General features: G+C 37.2%; 8 protein-coding genes across 8 annotated transcripts; 5 read left to right on the top strand and 3 right to left on the bottom strand.

The window, feature by feature from the left end:
* Window positions 1-560: 560 nt before the first annotated feature.
* Window positions 561-1,166, top strand: SAPINGB_P005196 (uncharacterized protein; the record flags this gene model as incomplete). The annotated part of the gene is made up of 1 exon (XM_031999911.1): window positions 561-1,166. One exon carries the CDS (start codon window positions 561-563, stop codon window positions 1,164-1,166), a length of 606 nt encoding a protein of 201 aa, XP_031855802.1.
* A 559-nt stretch (window positions 1,167-1,725) lies between these two features.
* On the top strand, window positions 1,726-2,411 carry SAPINGB_P005195 (uncharacterized protein; the record flags this gene model as incomplete). The annotated part of the gene is made up of 2 exons (XM_031999910.1): window positions 1,726-1,858; window positions 1,918-2,411. 2 exons carry the CDS (start codon window positions 1,726-1,728, stop codon window positions 2,409-2,411), a joined length of 627 nt encoding a protein of 208 aa, XP_031855801.1.
* A 690-nt stretch (window positions 2,412-3,101) lies between these two features.
* Window positions 3,102-6,472, top strand: SAPINGB_P005194 (uncharacterized protein; the record flags this gene model as incomplete). The annotated part of the gene is made up of 2 exons (XM_031999909.1): window positions 3,102-4,630; window positions 5,065-6,472. The coding sequence occupies 2 exons, from the start codon at window positions 3,102-3,104 to the stop codon at window positions 6,470-6,472; spliced, it is 2,937 nt and encodes a 978-aa protein (XP_031855800.1).
* A 353-nt stretch (window positions 6,473-6,825) lies between these two features.
* SAPINGB_P005193 (uncharacterized protein) lies at window positions 6,826-7,638 on the top strand (the record flags this gene model as incomplete). The annotated part of the gene is made up of 1 exon (XM_031999908.1): window positions 6,826-7,638. The coding sequence occupies one exon, from the start codon at window positions 6,826-6,828 to the stop codon at window positions 7,636-7,638; it is 813 nt and encodes a 270-aa protein (XP_031855799.1).
* Window positions 7,639-10,697: 3,059 nt separating this feature from the next.
* Window positions 10,698-11,945, bottom strand: SAPINGB_P005192 (uncharacterized protein; the record flags this gene model as incomplete). The annotated part of the gene is made up of 1 exon (XM_031999907.1): window positions 10,698-11,945. One exon carries the CDS (start codon window positions 11,943-11,945, stop codon window positions 10,698-10,700), a length of 1,248 nt encoding a protein of 415 aa, XP_031855798.1.
* Window positions 11,946-12,519: 574 nt separating this feature from the next.
* Window positions 12,520-13,296, top strand: SAPINGB_P005191 (uncharacterized protein; the record flags this gene model as incomplete). Its single annotated transcript, XM_031999906.1, has 2 exons — window positions 12,520-12,580; window positions 12,644-13,296. 2 exons carry the CDS (start codon window positions 12,520-12,522, stop codon window positions 13,294-13,296), a joined length of 714 nt encoding a protein of 237 aa, XP_031855797.1.
* Window positions 13,297-13,349: 53 nt separating this feature from the next.
* Window positions 13,350-16,748, bottom strand: SAPINGB_P005190 (uncharacterized protein; the record flags this gene model as incomplete). Its single annotated transcript, XM_031999905.1, has 1 exon — window positions 13,350-16,748. One exon carries the CDS (start codon window positions 16,746-16,748, stop codon window positions 13,350-13,352), a length of 3,399 nt encoding a protein of 1,132 aa, XP_031855796.1.
* Window positions 16,749-17,237: 489 nt separating this feature from the next.
* SAPINGB_P005189 (uncharacterized protein) lies at window positions 17,238-19,718 on the bottom strand (the record flags this gene model as incomplete). Its single annotated transcript, XM_031999904.1, has 4 exons — window positions 17,238-19,257; window positions 19,333-19,353; window positions 19,506-19,653; window positions 19,706-19,718. 4 exons carry the CDS (start codon window positions 19,716-19,718, stop codon window positions 17,238-17,240), a joined length of 2,202 nt encoding a protein of 733 aa, XP_031855795.1.
* Window positions 19,719-20,005: the final 287 nt, after the last annotated feature.

Here is a 20,005-nt window from a genome sequence, read left to right as displayed (position 1 = left end):
CATACCTTCTATTCCAAAAAAAAAAAAGTATTTCGGTTTAAAAACACAGAATTTTTTTTTTTTGGTAACTGGTATTTGGTAATTATAGTTTGAATTTTGAGTACAATTTCATTCTCTAAAGAAAATTTAAATGGTCATTTTTTTTTATTTTGCAAAATCACTGTACCAAAATATGCTTGTCTGCAAAAATAACGTTCATAACAAAATAAACAATATTTAAACTTCCCGTGCTAAATATTTTTAAATTAATTTTAAAGGTAAATCAAGTGGATTCAATTTACTCAAAACTTCAGTGGCTGTTAATTATTGACATTTCAACCATGATAAAGCAAAAAAAAAAAACCCTTTGAAGCTTCTACATTCAAAAAGGTATAAAAGACAGGAAATTTCCTTCTCAAGTTATTTTGCTTTTTATTCTGTTTATTCTTTATTTTTAATTATAATCAACTGGTTTGATTTTGTTTATTTGAATACATCTTTTTCAATATTTACTTGAAAGTTAGCTGGCCTCAATTTTTCATTTCACACTCATTCAAAAACTTTTACACCTTTTTACTGGCATGAAATTCTCAATTGTTGCCGTTGCTGCTTTTGCAACCTACTCATTGGCTGCTCCCATTGCAAATGCTGAAGCTGAAGCTGAAGCCAAGGCTAGTCCATGGTTTTTGAGTAAGCTTTTGAGTCACAAGTCCAGCAGTTACGGTAGCAGCTGTTCCGACTGTTCTTCTTCTGGTTCTACAAACGTTGTATATGTTCCAGTTTCTTCAGGAACAACTACTACTCAAACCTCAACTACTGTAGTCAATGGTGGGGATGGAGGTTCTGGAGGTGCTGGCGGAGCTGGTGGTGCTGGAGGTGCTGGAGGAAGTGGTACTGGAGCTGGCGGTGGAGGCGGTGGTGGTGCTGGTGGTGCCGGCGGTGGTGGTGGTGCCTCAAGTTCTGGTGCTGGAGGCGGTGCCGGAGGCGGTGGTGGTTCTGGCGGTGGTGGTGGTGCCGGAACCGGAGGTGCATCTGGTGGAAGCGGTGGAATTGCCAGTGGCACCACCAGTGGTGGTGGGTCTGGCGGAACAAGTAGCACCACAACGACCTCGGGCAACTCTGGCACCAGTTCAGGGACTACTGACAACACTTCTACAGGAAGCACTTGCACAACACAATGCTCCTAGAAATACAGTTTGTAGAACTGATATTGGCTGTTTTTTTTTTTTGAAAATTTAATAATTATTATATAACTTTTTTGAATAAACTAACACACTTGAAAATAAATGGGTGAGAAAATGGAAAAGTTTCACGTGATAAATTAGTCAGGATTGTACGAGATTTTAGTAAGAATTAAATTAATCTTAGTAATGTTTGTGTTGATGATTATCAAAGAATTCCCAAGATGGTAATTTTTTATGATCGAATTAGGACAAGGAGGAGATAAAAATCAAATTTTCTGGCAGATTTATAAGAAATCGACCATTTTGTTAGGGGCATTTCCCATTTCCCTCCCACATATTTTCAACAGTGTAAGATAAATTGATTTTTATAAAGTCGAGTTTACATTAATTTTCTAAATTTACCGACTAAAGTATACACGTGACTTTAACGGGTTCTTTTTGGCCAACAACTTCGATCTGACATGCAAGAGGTATATCTTCTTCCCCCTACAAGCGCTGCTTCTCTTCCAAATCCCTATTTCTACTTTCCATACTTGGGAGATGCTCCCGGATTTTGCTGATTATGAATGGAAATCAATACTTGGAAGTGCCCATGCCAGGTACTACAACTCCAAATCCATACTTTGACGGGCCGTTACCAGTAGGAATTAATGGCAAAAACATTCTGATTATTTTTCAAGATGTAACAAGATTTAGTAAGTTGACAAGCTTTTTAATGCGATTAATGTCTGTTAACTTTTACCTGTAATTATAGCAAACTCCTACATTGTTGAAAATTCTCAGCTTCAAAAAGCTTTAAATTTTTTTGATGCTGATACATTTAACTCAGAAACAGTACGTGTTATGTTCCGAGTATGTGACGAAGACCGAAATCATGGAATCGACTTTTCGGAGTTTCTAAGTCTCTGGAGACGGCTATTGCATTTTCAGAAAATCTTTTACAATCTCGATTCTAGTGGTCTTGGTGGTCTTTCGTTTGACAGATACTACGAAGGTCTACAGGAAATGGGGTTTTCATTGAGCCGTAGCTTTTTCGAATATTACTTTTGGAAGCACATTCCAGGTAATATTATTCAGCAGCATTCAAGAAGCTATACAGCTCCAGTTATGAGTTTTGATAGCTTTGTACAGTCATGTTTAAACCTGCAAAGGATGACATTAATATTTAAAAGCCTTGATAGCTCCATGACTGGAAGAATATCGATGCCTTATAACCAATTTCTCGAAGGTATCTCTTCTCTCATCTAGGATATTATTCAACGCGTCAGTTTGGAGTTCTTTACTAAATGCTCAAAGAATATCATGATATTTAAAATAATATGTCAGTCAGTTAATACTATGAAAATTGCCATAGATATTAAATGGTTTAGACTATTTGGCCTTAATAGATTGCCAAACTTTGAAATATCGAGGTAATTGTTAATTAATAATTAGTTGCACCAAATTCAATCAATGAATCAATCAATTTACTATTTATTAAATGTTCCAGAGGAATTATTCCTCTAGGTAACCTATATCGATATATCGATATATCGATATATCGTTAATCGCTATTTTAAGCAGTGCCATGCTTTACACACCTCTCCACAATCTTGAACTTACCACATAAAAAATTATAAAAAAAAAATCTAAAATAAGTTATTTAAAATTTTTATTTTTTTCCTCATATTGAACTCCAGGCCATAAAGAAACCTTAGAAGGGTATTAGAATTCTATTAATTGTCAAAAATTAAAGATAACACAAAAAAGTAAATCCTGGACGACACCGGAGTTGAACCGGGGACCTTTCGCATGCTAAGCGAACGTGATAGCCAACTACACCAGACGCCCAAATAAATTCATATTAAAATATTTCTAAAATGCCAATATAAAACAAAGGATAAGATTTATGTTAGTAAAAAAAGTTAAAATTTTTATAATAAATACGGGCCTTAAAAAATGTCAGACCCCCCCAACAACAACCAAACCACGTTTAGTGGCGGCGACCCCCCTGCCGACAATAATTATACCGACAATAATAATGAACAGACTAATATTAATGATATGCAAAAAATTATTGCTGTTGAACTGAAGGAGAAAGAAAGTTCTCATTCCAGAGGACCTCATTCTCATGAAGCTCATCACATCAAACCCTCGACAAAAATCCAAAAAAATAATGAAAAACCAGACTCCCATAAAAAAATTGAAACTATCCACAAAAAGCTTGAATCGAATGATAAGCATAACGCTTCTTCAAACCACGAAACCCCCGTTGAAACCCCTATTGTGAATGTTGGTCCAACCTTGAACCCTACCTTTGACTCTTCACCAGATGGTGGTGATGTTGAAATTGACGCAACACCATCACGTGACATGGATGTTCTCATGCCGGATGCAAATCCATTTGGTGATAATTCTGAAGCCTGGGAATACATCTTAAAACTTAAGGATGTATTTCTGGTTGAATTGTCTATTGTTAAAGAAGACTTGAGTATTACAATTGAAGATTGGGAAATAAAATTTCAAAATCTTGAACTTAAAAACAATGAGTTAGCTAAACAACTCATTGCTTTGACCGAAAAGCTTAAAGCTTCAGAAGGACAAGTGAATTCTCTTCGCTCAGAACTTGATGTTTTAAGAAACAATCAGGTTCACACAGAAGTTAAACATGTGATGTTTGAAAAACTCAAAAAGGAAGTTAAAGATAATAAGGATCATTGCGATAAAGTGAAACATAAAGCTGATGAAATAGCTAAGATGACTCTTCTAGATTTGTCTCAAGAAAAAGCAAGAAACAAAAGAATTATCGACACTGAAATCAAGGAATTCAAAGAAATGACCAACAATCTTGAGAAAAGAGTTGATAATATGGAATACAAAGTTGGAACTATTTCAACTAAGGCTGATTTAACTACCAAAGAACTTAGCTACGCAAAAAAGGAAATCAAGAGCGCGGTAAGAAAAGTCGACACTTTGCCATTTGCTTTGACCCCTAAAACTCCAAATGGAGCAACTCCAAAGTTGAAAGACATTATGAAGGCTCAAAAACAACACCGTGAAACTAAAGTTGATGAAGACAAACCCACTTTTAGAGTGTGCATAAGAATTCCAGATACCATGAAAAGAGTTAATATCCCTGCGATTGGAAAGAAAATTGATGCGGTTGCACAAAAGCCGGTGGCTCAGGAAATAGGCTATACTGTCAAAGGGCATTTATATGTTCAACTTAATGACAAAGATTTTGCTGATAAAGCTGCAGAATGGATCCCCAAAGTTGACCCTACTTATTCAGTGCTTGACACAGATTCTTGGTACAAGGCTGTACTTCAGGAAATACCTAATACGGCATCGATTGAAGACTTGAAAGAAACTCTCTACAATTTTAATGATTACCATATTGTTTTGAATACCGAACCCAAAATCATTAGCAGAAACCAATTTACCCAAACAGCATTGGTTTCATTCAGAAATGCCCAAGACTATGCGAAGTGTGCTGATAATCTTATTATCCAGTACACAAAAGTTAAAGTTAGACCTTTTATTAGCAGAAAAAAACTCCTGAAGAACTCCAAGCTATGCGTAATAAGATACGATTATTGAAAAATGAATCAGACAAAAGGATAATGAGGCCCATCCTGTTTCCACTGACGACTCACAAGATGAACCGATGAAAGAAACAAATATTGAAGAACTAGATGAATCCAATGAGGAAGAAAACGAAAACAATTCTAATACATCCAATGAATTATAAAGTATTCCAACTCAATTGTCATAAATCGAAATCTATTACTGAAACTATCTTAGATAAAAAGAACCTGATATCTTGTTATTACAAGAACCTTACTTTAACAACTATGGGCCCATTAAACATAAAGATTGGATCCCAATCTTTACAGAAACTGAAAAAAAAAAATAAATGCAGAGCAATTACTTACATTAGGTCTAACTCTGACTTACGAGCATTAACTACTAAAATTGAAAAGTTTACAAATCGAGATATGGTTACCATTTTGGTTAAAGACATTACAATTGTCAATGTCTATAATCAACCGAAACCATCCAAGAAATACCCTGAGCCACCGGTTTTTGAGTTTCTCAAACGGGAGATCAAGGAACAATACTCAAAGATTGTCATTGCAGGTGATTATAACTTACATCACAAGGAATGGGAGTCAAGGGCAGGTCCGAATACGGAAGCAGATGAAGTTGTTGAGTGGCTACATGAAAATGATATGATGTTAATTACTCCAAGAAATCAAAAAACATACAACAATAGAACCAATATTGATTTGGTTTATGGCTCAGTGGACTTACTTCATAGAATTTCATTTAGTGGAGTGGATGAAAATACACTAAGTGATCACTCAATTGTGGAGTGGGACATCTATATGTCTCAGAGTAAAAACGGGGATGAAGTTTTTACTTCGGTGAAGAGATTGAATATTAAGAATGCAGATTGGGAAAAGTTTGACAAGGAGCTTTCTTCTGCCATTAAAGATTTTAATGTGCATAACAAAACTCTAAAATCAACTGACCAAATTGATGACCAAGCTAAAGTTCTTGAGGAGGTTGTAAAAAGAGCAATGGCAAAGTCGATGAAGGAAGTTAAGGTGATGAAAAAGTCCAAACGCTATTGGAATCAAGAATTAAGGGAGAAGTTAGAAAAAGCGCTAGAAGCTAAGAGGGAAGCCCGTCAAAGGCAACCTTCTTTGGCTTTGAAACGACAAAAAATTGAAGAGGCGAAAAAAGCTAGAAAAATTTTTGACCACAGTTTGCGTGAGGCAAGTACTGAGCAATGGAATAAATATTTGTCTAGTTTAGAAGGAAATGACATTTGGAAGATTTTGAAGTATATTAATCCAAAAAGCAATGATACCATTATACCACAAATTAGAAAAGAAGATGGAACTCTCACTACTACTGTTGACGAAAAAAGACATGAAATATGGAAGGCACTTCTACCTGAAATTGATCATGGTCTTGATAGAGAGTTTGAAATTGATGACGATTCTCGATGGCCAAAATTAGAGTTTGATGAAGTTGACTCTGCATTGGCTGATACCCCAAATGATAAAGCTCCAGGAGACGATGGAATTACTGGCAAAGTTTTAAAGATGGCATGGCTAAATAAAGACTTTAAGGAAAGGTTTTTCAAGCTTCTCCAAGCTTGTGTAAAGTTTGGATACCACCCAAAAGTCTGGAGACATGGCATTATTGTTGTTATACCTAAACCTAAGAAACCTGACTATTCAAAGCCAAGAGCATACCGACCAATTTCCTTACTTAAGATTCCATCTAAAGTACTGGAAAAAATTATACAAAAAGAATGACCAAGCTTACAACACACTTACTTCCACCAGAGCAATATGGGGAAGACAAGGTTATTGTGCTACTGATGCTGTTTTGGAACTTGTCCAAAGAATTGAAACTAGTAAAGAAAAAATTTCAGCTATGCTCATTGATATTCAAGGAGCTTTTGATAATGTTAACAGAAATATATTGGCAGACACAATGGAGGATATGAAAACTACCCAAAGCACTTATAAACTGGACGTACCAATTTGTAAGTGAAAGAGAAGCTAGTATGCTCATGGACCGAAGAAAGGATCAGTGCAAAAATTAGTACTGGAATTCCGCAAGGCTCACCTATTTCACCACTACTTTTTTGATATATTCCACACCAATGTATCATGCCATTAAAGAATGGGGTGGAACTCCTTTTGGCTTTATTGATGATGTGACTATTACCGTTGAAGGTAAAATTGAAGAAAATACCAAAAGCTTAAGCAACATATTAGAAAAATGTTGTAATTGGGCTAAATCAAGAATGACCAAAATTGATTTGGGTGATAAATTGGGTTTTATTCATTTTACAAAAAATGTGAAACCTAAAGATGAGAAAGTGCAACTTACTTTACCTAATGGAGAACTTCGTGAACCCCAGAAGGAAGTTAAATTGCTTGGAATTACTTTGAACAATCTGCTTGATTTTAAATCTCATATTTTGAATAAAATCAATAAAGCAAGAAAAGCTGTTGGTGCTATTTGGCATCTTGGTGGCGTGCAAAAAGGTATGCGAGGGTCTGCAGTCAGATCACTGTATATTGCTTGCGTGAGACCAATTGTCGAATATGGCTTAGAAATTTGGCATCACAAAATTTTGAAAGGAGAAATCCACAAGTTGGAAGTAATGCAGAATATGGCTTTAAGAAGAATTGTTGGTGCTTATCGCACAACTCCTATTGCGGTACTACAAAAGGAAGCTGGTATTATGCCATATAGTATTAGGCTAAAATTTATGGTGGCACGAAAAGCTATTCGTTTACACCTAAATATTAGCAAAACTAATCCTATTAATGGTCATTTGTTAACATTGATTGAGAAATCTCCAATTGCAAAGCTAACCACGCTTTACATGTTGGCGAAAGATGATAGAGACTATATGATTAAAAAGGATGAAAACGAAAATGCAAGAGGGTTGAACCTCTTACACTGAAACAACAACAAAATCAGACGATTGGAATTTTGAAAAAACAAGCAATGGAAGAATGGCAAGAAATGTATTGGAACAGCAGTAAGGATCTGTGGTATCATAATATCACAGTGGAGTCGAAATGTACTGATAATCTTTCCAAAATGGTTACGGGAGTGATCATGAAGAAAGATAGTCGAAGGATCTTGAGTAATATTACTCAGTTTCGCACAGGCCATGGCAACTTTGGCGCATGGTTTAAAAAGTTTGGAATTGAAAAGGATAGTTACAACTGCAAATGTGGAGAGCTGGAAACAGTTCATCACATTTTAGTTGAGTGTCCTTTGCTTGAAGAGGAAAGAAAAGGACTGAAACGGATATCTCCAGAGATGGACATGTCGACTCTCTTAAACAGTTTAACTGGCTTACAAGAGATTGTAAGCTTTATCTCTGCTTGGAGGGATTAAGAAATACAATTACAGCGTTGATGAAGACAAGTGGAGATAGGTTGGGAAGGTTTGGTTATTTTAACCCCCTGTTCCTCGTAAGCTGGCATCAGGACTTATTTTCGGGCTGTTGGAGATGCAATGTTGAAGCCAAAATTAAAAGTTTATTATCAAAATGAAAAAATATATAGTATGGACAAGAAGGATAGCGCAGATGCTGATGTTATATAATTCTATAACCCTTGAATAAAAACAAACAAACAAACAAACAAGGGTTATAGAACTATATAACATCAGCATCTGCGCTATCCTTTTATTGTCTGACTATGTGACTTGCCGGTTTTCATTTGTACCTTTTTAGTACTGGTGGTTTCTGTTCTGTGCGTCTCCGGTAGCCCGGAAGATGGGCCCTGATGCCAGCTTACGAGGAACAGGGAGAACCAGTCTGTCGGTCCCAAAACCTTCCCAACCCATTTCCACTTATCTTCACGGACGCCCATGTATTTCTTAATCTCTTCCGTCAGAGATACGGCCCGCAATCACCTGCAGGCTATTTAGACTGTACGGAAGAGTCGGCATTCCTGTAACCAGGGTAGCCTATGGTTTTTCAGTCTAGGTGTATACTCCCGTACACATCCTCAGGAAAAGGGGGTATTCTGGGAATCGAACCCAGTATCTTCCGCTATCGAGCGAACGTGTTATCCTTTACACCATCCAGCCCTTTCCCCAATTCTATAACCCTTGAATAAAAACAAACAAACAAACAAACAATTTTTAGAATAAAAACAAACAAACAAACAAACAATTTTTATAATAGGGGAAAGGTCTGGATGGTGTAAAGGGTAACACATTCGCTCGAAAGCGGAAGATACTGGGTTCGATTCCCAGAATACCCCCTTTTCCTGAGGATGTGTACGGGAGTATACACCTAGACTGAAAAACCATAGGCTACCCTGGTTACAGGAATGCCGACTCTTCCGTACAGTCTAAATAGCCTGCAGGTGATTGCGGGCCGTATCTCTGACGGAAGAGATTAAGAAATACATGGGCGTCCGTGAAGATAAGTGGAAATGGGTTGGGAAGGTTTTGGGACCGACAGACTGGTTCTCCCTGTTCCTCGTAAGCTGGCATCAGGGCCCATCTTCCGGGCTACCGGAGACGCACAGAACAGAAACCACCAGTACTAAAAAGGTACAAATGAAAACCGGCAAGTCACATAGTCAGACAATAAAAGGATAGCGCAGATGCTGATGTTATATAGTTCTATAACCCTTGAATAAAAACAAACAAACAAACCAGTGTATTTTAAGTGTTATTAATTAATTTTAAACAGGTTTTGGCAAATTCTGTTCATGGTTCAAAGGGTTTGGAATTAAAAAAAGGATAGTTACAACTGCAAATGTCGAGAGCTGGAAACAGTTAGACCAATTTTAGTAAAGTGTCCCTTGCTTGAAGATGAAAGAAAAGGATTGAAACAGATATTTTCAAGGATGGACATATCAACTCTCTTAAACAGTTTGATTGGCTCCCAAGAAATTGTAAGCTTTATCGATGTTTAAAGGAATTAAGAAATACAATTACAGCGTTGATGAAGACAAGTGGAGATAATTTGGGAAGGTTTGGTTTTTGACTCCCTGTTCCTCATAATCTAACATCAGAAATTATTTTCGGGGTGTTGGAAATGCAATGTTGAAATTAAAATAAAAGTTTATCATGAAAACAAAAAAAAAAAAAAAAAAAAAAAAAAAAAACATAGAAAAAAAACTAAAAGGATAGTGCAGATGCTGATATTTATATGATTCTATAACTCTTGAATAAAGACAAGCAAACAAACAAAAGAACGGATGCCTGTTTTTATTTAAGAAATTTGATAAGAGTATACACTATAACTAAACCTTTAGGAAACCTGGGCAAACTGGAGAGTAAATTCTTCAATTCAGTCCAATTTACATGTATTGTGGGTAGTATTTCTGTCAGAAGGGATTAAGAAAAACACGAGTATCTGTAAAGAGTAATGGAAATTAGCCAGGCTGGTTTGGGACCAGCAGATATGGTTTTTGTTCCTTGTAAATTGGAATCAAATCTCCGTTTTCAGTGCCACCTAAATTTCACAGTCCCGAACAATCTGTACCGAAAAGCTACACCTGAAATACAGCAAGTCCCAACATTAGGCAATAGCAAAAGGTGGCATTTATACTAATGTTAATTAACTACGTTACCCTTGAATAAAACATACAAAAAACAGACGGTATTTTTATTTAAAAACAAATAATAATTTGTTTAAATTCAATTAATTAATTGAATTGTTTACATGCTTTGAAAATAATTTATCATTGTTAAAATAACAAAGCTAGCTACAACTTCCAAAAGAAGCGCTGCTTTAACTTATATACTTAACTGAGATGATCAAATCATAACGTTAAGTTATGCTAAGTAAATCTAGTTGAACTAAACAAAATACTATAATTCGACTTTTGCTGTCAAAATCAAAAGCAGTTAAAATCACAAGCAATCAACTATGGGGGAAGTTTATAAATTTAAGCTTAAAATTTATTAAATAATATTAAATGATTAATTATTGAATTAAATATTAACAACGATAAGATGAAATAACAAAAAGAAAACGTCTAAATAAATCTATTGAAAACATGCGTTTGCCATGCCATTTGTCCAAATGTAGGAACCCAAAATCAAAACTACAGAAGCAAGTCCAACGGATACAGAAATAGTACCATATATGTATGCTCGCATAACGTTCATTCCCATGAGCTCATTTACAAAGGTCGATATAGTGCTAAGAGAGCCACAAAATCCATCCGCAAGGGCACGTACTACATCGCAGCGAACAGCACCATGAACAACACCACCAATTGGAAGCTTTTCACCTATAGGTGAAGAAGGAGAAGCTCCGCGTTGAACAAGCACAAGAGATGAAAGAACCAAGACTGCAAAAATATTGCAAATGAAAGTTCCCACTGGGAAAATAGTTGCAGGTGCAGAAAGGGAATGAGGCTCAATTTCAGAGCACTGAATATTATAGACAAAAAAGCGGTCAGAGCGAAGAAAGAAAAGAGGATTTAAAAGGCGAATGAGCCAGTATCTTAAAGTGACAGCAATAGGAGAAAAAATCAGCGCCAAAGTGTAGTACCTCCAAAGAGGAGAAAGACGGGACGAATGAAATACATGTTCGGGAACAGTTGTCGTTGCAATAGCAAGGGAAAAAGTGGCAGCAAGAAAGAGGGCTCCCATGATGGAAAAAGTATGCTGAACAATAAGAAGTTGTGAAACTGTAAGCCCAGGGAAAAATGGTTTCGAGTGACGTTTACGGAGATATGGGTTTGTGGAAGGCACGATGATTTGATTCTGATCTGTAATTTCTGGTGCCGGAGGGAAAAACGTTGCAGCTGATAAGCCATCCTGTGCAATATAAGCCAAATGTTTTCCAAAATAAAATCCAGTGAATGATACACCAGCAGTAACTACAATATAAGCCATTGCCATTGGAATCCCCCAGCCAGAATCTGGGTAAGGCATCTTTTGATTGGAAGTAATGTTGGACGCATAGGTAAAAGTCTCTAGAATGAAAGATGAAAAAGTCGTTACAGAGCCAGCATACCCTGTAGTGAACGCATTATGAAGGGGAGTATCTACCTTTTTAGGTATTTTCGCTAGTTTTTCAGAGTCATCTTTATCTGGTTCTCGCAAAAGTCGATAATTAACCACGAATCCCATAAACTGACACCCAAAAAAGTTTGAAAAAAGAACGCCAGTAAATGGCCCTTGATGCTGACATAGTAACTCTAATCCAAGACGTGTGAGAAGGCCAATCTGACCAAAAAACACAAAGTTTAAATGAAGCTCCAAAAAGTCTAAGAAGGTCTTCATATTTATTTTCTGAATGAGTAGCGAGTAGCTGGTTGGGAATGACTGAATTAATATATTATTTTTTGTTGTTGTTGACTAACGGGTCATTGAGTCACAAGGCATAATAAAAATAAACGGCACCAACACTTGATATCTTTTTCAATTGGCATTTTTAACTGTCGGGACCACAAAATGTCTAAAGAGTCTTATATTCAAATTCGATGCAATCCGGGACGTGGTGTCCAATTTTTAATAAAATAAGAGATAAAAAGAGGTCCGAAAGGCTGAAATGTGCTTTATTCGATTATATCTATTACTGGCGGCAGTGTAAAAAAAATGCCAAGACGACAGCTTAAAATTAGAGTGGTTGGCGGTTATTTTTTATGGGCGCTAAATTAGTCATCTACACTAACCCACAAAAATTCTCCAGACTTTTCCATGCCCAAAATCTCGCCATTTTCTTACCCACCGCACAATTTTCAAGATTTTTTCTTTCTCTGAAACAACCTTTCTCTCTTAATCTTTGACCATTCGACCAAAAAACACTTTTTTTTCTTATTATTCATTCTCAATTATTTTATTTTTTTTTTTCAAAATGGCTGATCACGCTGCTTTCACTCGAACTGAAGATCCCTCTAAGGAAGAGGCCGTCATCTGTATGTATTGAACGGTATTGCAAACAAACGTCAGACTATCAAGAGCTAACATCTTTCATATAGTTGCACCCAAAACTCACCAATACTCTAAGTTTTCTCTTGACAAAACTGATTTAGCTAAGGAGCCCTCGGACCAATTTCTCAAATGGTTTAAGGAAGCTCAAGAAACCCCCACTATTCCTATTCCCGAAGCTGTGACTCTGTCTACAGCCCGTCTGCCGTCTGGCCGCGTTTCTTCTCGTGTAGTTCTCTTTAAGGAGCTTGATAAAGACGGTTCACTTGTTATTTACTCCAATTGGGACACCTCCAAAAAGAACTCTGATATCCGTTCTAATCCCCATGCTGCAATTAACTTTTTCTGGCCTCAGCTTGAACGTCAGGTCCGTGTCGAAGGTCCTACCGAATTTTTAACCAACGAAGAATCCCAAATTTACTTCAACACTCGACCAAAGGATTCTCGAATTGGTGCTTGGGCGTCTCCTCAATCTGTTCGTGTTGCTGACAGACAGAACCTCGAGGACCGTGTCAAAGAACAACAGGAACGTTTTAAAGATGTTGATATTGTCCCGTGCCCACCAAAGTGGGGAGGTCTTCGCATCAAGCCTGTTGAGTGGGAATTTTGGCAGGGCAGACCTAACCGTGTCCACGATAGATACTCCTACACCCGTGAGACTCCTGAAGATTCTACCTGGGAAGTTAATAGACTGGGACCTTAAACATTATCAATTAAATTATTTATTAAAAGAAAACCTCATGTAACTTTTTATGTTCATAAAATTACTAGACTTTTTTCGGTAGCCTCGTCAAACAGCTTCAACACATGTGTCACTTGGCTACGTAGCCCACGACCCCACTCGGCAGAAAGGCCTTGCTCAAATTCTCGCAACCCCTTCTGCACATTCTCTTTCTCACTAGCGCTGAACTTGTGTAGAGCAATATTGCGCTGCTTCGTCATTACAATTCCTAAAACAAGAAATTGGTACCCGCGGCAATGGAACCCATGGCTAGTGTTACCAACTCCGCTACCTCTTTGCAACCCTTCTTCAGGCTCGGACTGCAAAGACGATTGACGAGTCATTTGGTCAAACGCCAGCTCCATAAGTATCTTGAGAATGGAAAGTGTCTCGGAATTCGTTAACAGATAGCTAGTAACAGCGCTGCTTTCGCACAAGTTAACTAGCAACCCCCAAGCAAATAGCTCCATGTTTTTGTCGAGCATTGCGCGCGAGTGATGCTCCTTTTCCGATTTCTTGTTTTTCCGAAACTCAATAAATGAACTTAAAAAGTCAAGGATTTTGGCTGCTAACTTCATGTCATATACACGACTAAAAAACCGGCCCCGCCGCGAATGTGGATCTGCCATAATCTGGCTAAAATCAACGTTACTAGTGACTAAAATGAGAATTTTTAACCACTCGATCGTTAATCCTTTGATGGAATGAAGCACGTAAACATTGCATTCTTCGTATTTGTCTTTGTTTTTCCAAACTGTACACAAATGGTCCATAAACTCTGGAAGACGGAACAAAAACTTAGAGTCAGACTCAAAAAGGATGAGCATATCTTCAAAGGCATTTTGCGACAGATACTCTATTTGAACAGAAATCATATTCAGCAAATAAAGCTGAGAAAGGTACCCCTGAACCATTTCCATCTTTTCAGTGTCATTTTTAGCCTGCTCTTCAGAAATCTTCCACTCTTCATGTTTTGCTACCGGTAGCAATTCTTCTTCAAGTGTTTCTCCCAAAGAAAGCAATCGAGGGATTAATTTCTTTTGCAAGAGCTGAGTAATTAAATATATCTCAACACGTTCATCTTGTTTCTCTAAAGCACTTAATGCTGTAAGCGCTACCAAAGACCGTGATAACACAAGCGTTTTTCCATCATCGGCAAACACAGTATAGAATTTGGTCAATGTTTCGCGAAACAGTTGCTGAAAAATGCGCGACGCTCCAATCTGGCGACGGAAAACAACACGCGAAATATCATCAGTGTCATCAACCATATCCATCAACACGTCAATAATGCCATATGATTGAACTAAAGCTGCTGCTAGACCTGCATGGGTGGCGTCTCCAGAAACAAGCGTACAAACAAGAAACCCAACCAAAAAAGTCGAAATAACGTCTTTTTCTTCTCGAACTTCAGTGAACAATTCTCCAGGAATGCTTGACGCTCTAAACTCTTGCGCAAACTCTGGATCTATACACTTTTCAGCAAGTTCCAGCAAGCTGCTTCTTCGACCAGAAACACCATTGCCTAAGCCATCTAAAATATATTGAACTTCGTCTGTGAACTTGGTGTTTCCTCCGATTGCTCGTAGCTCATATACAGTTTTGAGATTTCCACCAAAATCATCGTTGTTGTCATCATTTTCCTCTTCGTTAGAAGAATTTTCATCGTTATTGTAAGCCAGTTGATCTATCAAACCAAGTTCATCATTGTCATTGTTTCCAGTTGTGGAATCAGCGAGATAACTTCTTTCAGATCCGTATCGTCGTGATCCACTATAAGTGGCACGGACAGTAGACCACTGTTTTCTAGAAATAGAAAGCCTATTTATTGGTGTCAACAATCCGGAATCATGAGTAGTGGAACTATCATCAGTATTTTCTTTAACTTCGTCAGTCTGAGTCTCGCTGGTGAAGTCGTAAGAGATGGTCGATGTATTTTTGATGATGCTAGTATTTTGTTGCTCGGTTTCAGATTCAGAGTCACTATTATAATTAAGAGAGCTAAGTTGCGCAAATTTTTGCTTTTTATTCTTTTGTGGAGGTGATAGCTGAACTGAATCTAAGAAACTCCAAGCTTGTTGCTCGATTGAAGACAATTTCTTTGTGGCAGGTACAGACTCTTTTGCAATAATAGAAGTTCTTGTCGGTGATATTAATGAAGTTGGCTGAGAAGGTGTTCTAATTTTTTTGACAGTGAGCATTCGCCTTGGACTGTTATCATTAGAATTGAGTGATACAGACTCAATAGAACTATTTGATATTAATGAAGCTGAGCGCTTTCTGTAAATGGCTGGGTCTGAAGAAGAAGGAGACGCACGAATTACAGGTTTGCTGGCAATTATTTTAATATCAGGTTCCGAATTGAAAGTACTTTGTGAAGATATTCTTAGGGAACGCCTTCGATTTTCAATTTGCGTAGATTGCTTTGGAGGTGATTCAAAAGACCGCAATGGAGAGGATTTGACGGGTTTTGTAGTATTCTTAGGATGCTGGAATTGAGAAGAAGGTTTTGTTAATTTCGTCACAGGTAATGATATCCTCGTTGGCGTAGTGATTGGTGTGGGATCTGAAGATTTCTTTTGTGGAATTTTAAGAACCACAATTTTACTCAAAACTGGTTTGCTAGTTTCAGGAGATATTGTAGGTGATTTTTTTATATCTTTTAAGTCTGTCGCCACAGGCGATAAACTGTGTCTTTTCGAAGCTGATCTCTGCTGAGCTTTTGCACGACGTTCCAAAGCCTTTTGCATGTTGGTCTTTTTTTGTACTGGAAGGGCTGGTCTAGATTCCAGAAGTGTAAATATATCTTCTTCCTCTTTGTTTTGCTTTGGAGGGTCTGGTAAAGCAAAAATATCTTCTTCTTCCTTGCTTTTATTTGGCAGATCCGATGGAGTAAAAATGTCATTATCCTTGGTTGTAGAAGCTGACTCTTCGTCATCCGTTTTTGAGCTGATTAATTTCTGCGTTTCCGAAATAGAATCTACCTCTGTAATAGGTTGAGACGATTCGTCATCTTCAGTTATTAATTTTCGAAATGCTGATGGTTGTTCCGTGCCTGCACAGGATGCAGCATCTTGTTTTGACGTTTCTTGGCTTTCTGGCTCTGTTGATGGAGATTTTAATGGCGTTGGACTATGCCTACTGGAAAGACCCGGACTATTCAGACGGCTCCCATCACCAGTTTGTAATCGTCGCTTAGAATAAGTAGGTCTTGAAGTTGATGGGGTGTTGAATACGCTAAATGAGCTGGTTTGAAACGGGCTGGGGGGTTTTAGAACTGTTGACTGCGATGTGCTGGAGTAATAACTTTGCGGTGAAAATAAAGATGGTGATGATGACTTAGATTGTAGGTATGCCGGGTCAAAAGAAGATCCCACACGGGTTTTGTTAACGCTTTTGCGTCCGTAAACTGCTCTTCCTGGTGTAGAGCTCATGAGTTTTTGAAGGTATTACTGGTTGTTTTAAATTAATATAAATCAATACTGTGGTTTTAGCGCGTCGCGTAGTGGTAAATGTAAATATATATACTAGCCCACTGGAAGTGCTTTATTTTAATAAAAATAATCGATCCATTCAGTGTGTATTTATATCGATTCTCCTATTTAAAACAACTGTCCTTTTTTTTTTGTGCTTATTGAAATGGTGTTTGATATTTGCAAATTTTTATCCCAATAAATGTTGCGTGTTTGAGTGTAAGTGTGTGTGTAAAGAAAAATAAATTAGCTGGAGCTGCAAAAAAAAAAAAAAAAAAGAAACAGGTCCCAGCACTATCTCCGATTACTAATACGGCATTTTCGGCTGACTTAGCAACTCACGGCTCACTACTACAATTTAGTATTTTTCGATTAAGTTAAACGTGGGATAGCTGTTAGAACCATTATGAGTGCGTGTATAAAAAAAAAAGTAAATGATTATTATATATGCTATTTCTTTGGGACATAACTAAACTGTGAAAACTTATTTGAGATGCTAGATAAAGAGTCTAAAGATGGAGTAGGTGAAGACTCTTTGTCAACATCAATGACCATACAAGAGGCTGTCCCAGTAGTTGTAAATAATGCACGAGAAGTTGTAGTCGTTACTCTGATTTTTTTCGTAGGTGTTCCCCGAGTAGGACTTTGTAGGTGTGAGCAATTGCTTGTATCCTTACGTGTCAAACTTACATTATGGCTGACACGCATGTGCTTTGGAGTCTCAACATCAGAAGAACCAGAGTCCGAGTCTGGATCAATCAGTTCACGGGGATCCGCTACTTTAAAAGTCTTAGGTTTTGTGCTCTGAGGTGTCTCATAGGATGAAGTTGAAACCCCCATTTGTACATTTGAACGAATAGCACTGGATCTCCGAGTGACTGTCGATGTAGATGATGCTGTTGAATATGCAAATTTTTGGAGATCTGCCACCTTTTCTCGTTGAGAGGTTGTAAGAGCAGTGATTTTGTTGTCTTCTTTTTTTTCAAAAATAATTTTAGAAGAACGAGACCAAATGTTTAAATTTTTTTTAGTTGTAGATGAAGATGAAGATGTGGGTGTATAGAAAATTGGTTTTTGTGATGGTGCAGTGTAAGTATCAAAGTCGTCATCGGAATCTGAATCAGATGGGAATTTAAAAGAGTCATCCAAAGTTGTTGATCTCGATGTGACAGAAGAAATAAAATTGCTAACAAATTTGTCTTCTTGAACTTTTGGTTCCGAAGAATCTTCTACCGTTTTTGATCTCGATGGAACAGAAGAAAAAAACTTGCTGACAGCTTGACTTTTTTGAATTATTGACTCGGTTTTCTCTTCAGTATTACCTAAAGTCGTCTCAAATGCAGTTGATGATATAGGATCAGTAATAGTTGCTTGGGAAGATGCAGATGATGCAATGCTATTTTTATCTGCTGGACCCATAAACCTGTCAATTCTTCTTCGAACTAATGATTTTTGAACTGTTTCTGGTGTTTTTGAAGGTTGAGTGGTTTCATTGTTATTACTACGAACTGCTGGTCGACTACTGATTTTAGGTGTATATGAAGTTGATGCATGTTTGGCTAGATTTACTTTATTTTGTTTCAATGGTGTAAAAAATTCAGTAATTTTAGTATTATTGGATGCAGTTGTTGGTATGGAGACCCTATTATTAGTTGCTGGTATAGCCCAAGAAGTAGTGGTAGTGGTAGTGGTAGTGGTAGAAGAATTTAAAGAAGCAAGCTTTGGGGTCTTATGCAATATAGATTGTTTAATGGACTTTTTGGTGAAGGGATTTAAATTACCGGATGCCACACCTTGACATATTTCATCTTCAACCATTTGACCAACATATATTTCGGCTTCAGGACTTAGTTTCATAGGCGGGTCGTTTAAATGAACAAGTTTTTTTTCAGAAATTGAATATACTCGTTGGTATTGAAATGTAGTATCTCCCTGCTCAAACTCTTTTTCAAAGTTTGCCGGTATGTCATATCCATCGCATCTCAAGCATCTCAAAGCTCTTTCTGCTGTTGTGTATTTTCGAATATAATAATGGGCCTTTTTCAATCCTATTTGAGGGATACCGTTTGAATAATCACAGCCAGAAAATAGAGCCATGGCACGAAACTGGGAATCTGTAAGGTCAGCAAGAACCAATTCTTTGCAATTTTTAAAGTTTTTACGCTCAACCGAAACACACTTTCCTTGCTCATCCATTTTAGTTAGCAAAACGCGTGCGCCAAAAACAAGTAAATCTGAGTCTTCAGAGATAATTGCTGAAATGATGCCTATTTTTTCTAAATAGACTAGTTGAGCATCAGCCTCGTAAGGAGCCACAACATATTGAATGCTTTCTCGCCTTAAAATCTCAATGACTTGCGCCACAATCTCTGGGGTAATGTCGACCGCTTTTTGAAAGAATTTTTCTGCTTCTTGAGACTGTCCACGTCTAAGCAAAATAATGCCTTGTTCCAAACATTCAGCTCGAGAACTATTACAAATAGGTTAAATCTAAATTGTTTTCATTTTCAAAAAAAAAAAAAATGAAAATAAAGAAATCACTAACCTTTCACGAGACTTTTCTATTCTACCTTTAGTTGGCAAATAATCGCCATCAAATACTACAAACGGTGTTACTCCATTTATAATTAGTGTTCTTAAGCGACGAATAAAAAAATCTATGTGTCTATTTTTTTTTGTCAGTAAATTTTTTAAAAAAAAAATTCGAATTATAAATACCGTGTTGTATATTTGCCTGTAGCTAAGTCTCGCGCACATGAAATGGCACCGCGATGGAGCCATGCATAACCATCTATACCAACTGTTTTCCCCTTGTATTGGCTAATATTAGTTTCAAGACTTGCTGATTTAAGGATGCCCAAAAGACCTAAAGATATTAGTATTTGTCTTTACATATCAAAAACCTGTTTCTTTCTTACCTTGAACACCCATAGTTGCTATTTGGGCAGACCGATCAAATTAAAGTAAAAAGAGCAAAAAAGTAAACAAAAGTGATGGCCGTGCCACCGTTTGCTATTTCTAGTTACCCGGCCTTAAATAATTTCACTTGTAATTTCATTGCTGTAATAACACATCATATCACCACTGGAAAATAATATCCAAAAGGACAACACGCACAAAAATTTCAAAATAAGCCTCTGGTTGATCTCAGGAACACACACGCTCACTGTATATCGCCATCCCTTGACACTCCACCAAACTTTTTTTTTTTAAATATA

This window comes from Magnusiomyces paraingens, assembly GCF_902498895.1.
Source record: "Magnusiomyces paraingens strain CBS 517.90 genome assembly, contig: contig4, whole genome shotgun sequence".
Lineage (NCBI taxonomy): Eukaryota > Fungi > Ascomycota > Dipodascomycetes > Dipodascales > Dipodascaceae > Magnusiomyces > Magnusiomyces paraingens.
Note: the sequence above shows the minus strand (reverse complement) of the source record. Positions and strands in the feature narration are given on the sequence as shown.